Genomic DNA, 5,847 nt, shown 5'->3' on the forward strand with positions numbered 1-5,847 from the left:
GTCAGCAAGTTATTAATAATGTCAGATATGATGAATATTTTAAAATGTTAATTGTTGATAGGCGATGGAGTGGAAAATTTTGATTTTGTTAAAAAATCGTATCTTGTAGTCTTTTCAATAGCATTTTTGTGACTTTTTGTTTTGAAAACACAGCAAAAAGCGAACCATAACATATTCGACCCACACTTGAAGCATGGAAAAAACTCTTTCAATCTTGCTTTATTTGTATTGAGAGCCAAAATTCATGAACCTTACCATTCTTCCACATAGTCCCAGCCGTCGCCCTCATAGTAAGTGCTGCTCAGCTTGTTCGCCGTCAACTTCTCAAGCTCAAAACCGTAATGATAGTTACCCCATATCGGAGAAGTGCATTTGTTATGGGTCCTTGCCTTGTATGCTGGAAATGAAAAAGAAAGAGAAATAACTACTTTTCACTGACCATCAGTTCTATCCATCCATATAATTTGGATTTTTCATTGTGATTAACTTCAACTTCCTAAGAATCAATTATGGTCCATGTTCGATTAATGAAAACTATTCATGGCCTTTGTATGGTTAGAGAGAACCTCAGCAAAATAACCAGGAATACGTTAAATCTTTTTGTCTTTTTATTCATTCTTAGAGAATTAGGCACTTAGTCCATGCTTTTTTTACTGAATTTTGTGTATACAAGATAAATTCAACATGACAACTTTTCGTTTCCGTATACAAAACTCAGAAACGACATGGAATACTTGCCTAATTCTCTAGTTTTGAACCCAAGGACAACATTTTTACGTACTACTTTGTTACATACTTTACGTTCTTCTGAATTTTTGTCATTAAAAGACAATTTATTTATAATAATTGGACAAATCATAATAGGCTGCGAAAACAAGTCTTAGACTGTGGGAAAACTAAAAATTTCAAGAGAAAAAGTTATGATTGGGCTATTTTTGTCATATTTCTCAACAAAAAATTGTTTTCTACAAACAAAACGGCGATCACCTAGTGTCTAAACTTTCATATGTATCAAGAATCGTTTAAATTTCAAATTAAGGTAGTAAACAGCTTGCCAAAAATTGCACACAGTTGTCTAAAACTAGCAAAATAGCTGAAAAACCTTCAAATCAGCATAAAGCTCATATTAATTGCCTAAGAAACCTTCAAAGAACCATCTATTTCTGAAGCTCTCTTCGGGCGAAAGAAATGAATTATTTTATCTTCTTTGTTTCAGTAAACAATTGAAAAGATATTGTAGGTTCTTAACATATCTTGACAATGATATCCGGTTTTATATGACAGACCTTTTTTCAAGATATAAAACTGAAAGCATCATTTTTGTCCTCCGATTTTTGGTTCCCTCAAAATGCATCAACTTACACAGTCCATAATGCCACTGCAGAGGTGGAATAAAGGCATCTTGTCTCTTTTTGTTTAGGTTGCAGAGAATGACTTGGGCAAATCTGTTGTGTTCTGTGTACCCCACTTTGTCTCCACTCGGCTCCCACGCCGTCGGAATTGTCTGGTTCAATAGCGGATACTCAATCTCGGCACTCGTGGAGTGGTCCTCCTAACAGAGCAGAATTAGAATTAATTGTACAGATGATCGATCATCAATTTTGTGGCTAAGGTTTTTCTTGCTCCACTTATTAATAAAGTAAAAATTTTCGGTTTCTTGGCTTTGCGTCTATCAGAGCGTGTTTAGTTTTCATGTCTCCTTCATTTTCTGTGCTTCAGTTTTTTTTAAAAAAAAAGTCTTGTTAAAAATGATTATTGGCAATTTAACTTTTTGGAGTTGATAAATTTAAGAAGATAATTTCAAGTAAGTATTCTTTTCAATTGGTTTGAGCTTTCTGCTTTAGATCTCTATTAAAAAAAAGATTGGAGATGAATCTTGTGAAAACTTTGCTAAGGTTGCTGGTTCTGTTTTGTGATTAATTGATTAGAATATTGAAGGATTTTTCGGGTTTTATAGCTTTTCAATAATTAGCTTTGAAATAGAGAAAAGAAAAACACAGTTCATTTTGGTTTAAACCTTGTGCGTCTTCTGAACTTTTTTTTGCTATGTCCGGAGATTAATTTTTGCGGAAGGAATTCCAACACTTTTTCTTTTAGAGAGCATATTGTTTTCTATCAGAAAGCATATTAATTTTATTACACAATGGTTTGCAATCACTGATATATCTGCTTCAGCTTTTTATAAAAATATACATGAACAATTTCTGATCTTCTGATTTTTCTAAATGTTACTGTGACAATAGTTTTGCATTAAGTGCATATTAAATTAAGTATTTATTGTAATTAATTATTGTATTGCTACAAGTTTTATAAACCATATTATTTCTCTTATAAATCACATGTTTTAATTCTCTTGTTGTAAGCAAACATATTCTTTTTAATCTGTGACAACCGATTAAAAAATAGCAATAAGTTAAAAAATTCAGAGATACATTCTTTTTATACCAGTAAAAATTAATTCTCGAAAACAATGCAAAACTTTCTGAAAATCATTTGGATTTTTAGTGACAAAGCGTAATCAGCAAAACAAGAGCAGAATTAAAATAGTTAAAGATTTGTGTGAAACGACAAAGTATCAAAACATTTTTACTTTAAAAATTTTAAAACTGATATAATATTTCAATGTTCTGATAGTATTTTGAAAACGAACCTGATATATTGCAGTGCATACTGGGTCCGCCCTATGATAGAGATGTGGCTGTGGCGATGGAAGGAATTGTGCAACTGTGTGTACGACTGCAACACACATGCAGGCGATGTACAAATCAAGCAGCATTTTTTTCTCAAATTAGAAAATGTCACCGGACAGCAAAGTTGTATATCTGATGAGGTCTGTATCGCAGTTAATGATTTTTGACAAATTTAGAGAGTATATATACTATGAATTTGAGATACGCCAGATGACACGGGAGGTTACTGATCGGATATGTACTTTGTTTCCAATTACAGCCAATTAATGAGGTTTGGTAAAATTAAATTAATTTCGCGTAGCTTTTAATTGATAGCTCGTAGAAAAATAATAAAATTTTAATTTAAGAAAGTTCACTGCTCGCAATATGAAAATATGCTCGAACGATAGCTGACGCCCCCTCGAAACAAAACTTGACTTAAATATATATTTACTGAATTTCTTAAGCGGTTTTGGAAGTAATTTAAGTTGCCAAATTTGTTTGATTGCTGATAATCCGCACTTTTTCCATTTCACTGTTCTAACTGTTTTGGTCTGTCAACGGCGTTAATTGTAAAGATAACATTCATTTTCTCGATTCTATTCAACCTACAGAATCCATTTTCTCCTGATTGAGGAATTTATGTTTTCCTAGTCATTTCAAAGAATTTTGTGAGTATATGGGTTAGATTAAGTCCCGTATCTTTCTTCATCAAATTCCACAAGATCTCGGAAAGTTTTTCCTTGAATAAAATCCAAGTGGTATTTAAATTTTAATGGAAACATCTTTTTTGTGAAATAAATGCGTGTTCTCTAAACTGTTCGCTTTTTCCTCTGCATAACTAGTGTTCAATGTTTCAGCATTGCATTTCAACTGTCAATAAATTGACTGCAGCCCATTATTTGATTTGTAATCCTGTATTTGTGGATTTGTGTGTGCGTGTGTGCGTGTGTGTGTGTGTATGTGTGTGTGTGTTTGTTTGTGTGTGTGTGTGTGTGTGTGTGTGTGTGTGTATGTGTGGTGTGTGTGCGTGTGTGTGTTTGTATTTACAAAAAAACCTCCTTCAACTTCGAAAACGACTTGTATGTTAAACTTATATGGCGATGCATAAACTTCTAATAACTTGTAAGAAACTTGCAAGTTCTTACAAATTAACAATCCACACTCGACCCGGTAATCTTAGAAAGAAGTGCCTAGTGTCAATAGTAGGCTCGTCAAGCGTAGTTTTTTGGTTGGAGAGAGTTTCCAGGGCCGCGGAATTTTGCCAAATTTATTTAAGATCAGCGGTAACTAGCGTTGAACAGTCGGAATATTCAGGGCAGTTTTCCTACATAATTTGCGTTGCATTTAACGTAGATCTTACATATTTTGCGCTGAATTTAGAGTAGATCTTACATATTTTGCGTTGAATTCAGAGTAGATCTTACATATTTTGCGTTGAATATAGCAATGATCTTATATATTTTCCGTTGAATTTAGAGTAGTTCTTACAAATTTTGCATTGATTTCAGCATATTTTGCGTTAATAAATGTAAGTTCAATGCTAAGTTAAACTCATTTTGTAGCAAAATGGCTGTTCGGCCTCACTGCAACATGACTGATGGAGAAACAAGAGAACTATTGCGCTGCTTTCTTTGTTTGCTCACAATCACTGTTTGTTAGTTGTTAGCCCGAATTTATTATTTTGTTTTTTATGTACTTTGTATCATCTTTGGCACAAGATAGCAGAATGAATACCCAGTAACAATCTTTTTTTGTTTGTATCAAATGGTGATTTCAAAGGGACTTCAAATGAATAAGTTAGGTATCCAAATGTAAAAACAGTATGCAAATTAAATTGATGAAATGTCAGCTAGTTTTGTTCAGTTTTTCTTTAATGTTCCGACCCATCTTGAGGGCGAGTAACTATATACTCGAATGGGTTTTCTTTTGTTCCGACAATTTTGACCGACCGAGATACTCACTGTAGAGAGTTGTGAGTGTTATCATTAAAATGCCCGTTTTGCGTGGAATATGGAATCAAAATCTTTTTCGAATTTCGTTTGCTAGTTCTATTTCCACTTCCACTGAAAGTAGTCTGGAATTAAATGTTTGCCGATTTTTGCTAGCTTTAGTATGTGATTATCAAAAACGCAGCATCTGTTTTTGATCTTATAACTAACAAATTAATTACATCTATAACATTCGCAAAAAATGCGAGTTTTTAATGGACTAAAAGCAACAGCAGGGCCTGTTTTGGTCCAATCTTGGACTGTTACAAACCAAAAATAGTTCGGATTTTTATCAGTCGCTCTTTTTTTAAAAAAAAATTTAGAACTTTCGTCAGTTCTTTGAAAAAAGAACAATTCAAATCAAAATCAAAGCTCACTACTGTTGATAGGTCCAACTGGCTTTCTAAGCGGTTCCAATTTAATGTATCTGGTTTCTTCACTCGAAATATTATGGCCGTTTTGACTTTCAAAAAAATTTTTTTTGTTAAATAAACAATGGTTTATTGAAATCTGCCACTATTTTTTTCTTGATTTGCTCAACTTTTAGCTTAGTATCGGCAATGAGAGATTCCTTGGTCTTCTTAATTTTTCGAACAAATTAAAATGTACTCTTTTTTGCGGATTTGAGCTTTAGGTTATGGTTTTCTGGCTTTGATACTACTAGATTTCACAATTTTTATGATTTCCGGCATTGGCCCATTTTTCACGTTCTTAACGTATTGTCACATTATCACAATATTGACAGTTGACATGTTACATTATTGTTGTTCAACATTAAAAAAAACTAAACACATAAAGGTATTTAAGGCATAGATTTTTTTTTAACGGCTTCGACACCCCTATCGCGATGAATTTGATTGATTTTTTTTATTTTGTCTTCAAATGTTGTTTTTACTTTGTCTTCTTAGTCGTATGAATTTTCCTGGATAATGAAAGATCATAGTGGTTTTTAAGGAGAATTAAAGGATCTTATATTCTGATTTGATTAGATAGCTTATGGCCTTCATGACTTTGAAAATAGCAGCTTTCAAAAAGACATTTTTCCACTTTGCATCGCTTTTTTAGTCTTTTTGTTACTTAGTCTTGTTAAATACAGGTCACATATAAAATCACTTTAGAAGAAATGTATACTTGTACAAAATTTAATTTTTTAAACAATTTTTTGTGAGTTTACTGTCTTGGACACA

The 5,847-nt window shown here is 32.6% G+C and overlaps 1 protein-coding gene across 1 annotated transcript in view; it reads right to left on the reverse strand.

The window, feature by feature from the left end:
• Nucleotides 1–2,831, reverse strand: part of LOC142356799 (uncharacterized) — a 4,047-nt gene extending 1,216 nt beyond the window's left edge. Inside the window, exons 1-3 of the mRNA XM_075408592.1 lie at nt 2,651–2,831; nt 1,363–1,552; nt 256–397 (exon numbers count right to left, since the gene is read on the reverse strand). Coding sequence (XP_075264707.1) covers nt 256–397; nt 1,363–1,552; nt 2,651–2,776 — 458 coding nt within the window. The 5' untranslated portion in view covers nt 2,777–2,831. The remainder of the gene's footprint in view (nt 1–255; nt 398–1,362; nt 1,553–2,650) is intronic.
• Between the last annotated feature and the right edge of the window lie 3,016 nt (nt 2,832–5,847).

Source organism: Convolutriloba macropyga, unplaced genomic scaffold (assembly GCF_964194025.1).
Source record: "Convolutriloba macropyga unplaced genomic scaffold, txConMacr16.3 SCAFFOLD_5010, whole genome shotgun sequence".
NCBI classification, from domain to species: Eukaryota; Metazoa; Xenacoelomorpha; order Acoela; family Convolutidae; genus Convolutriloba; species Convolutriloba macropyga.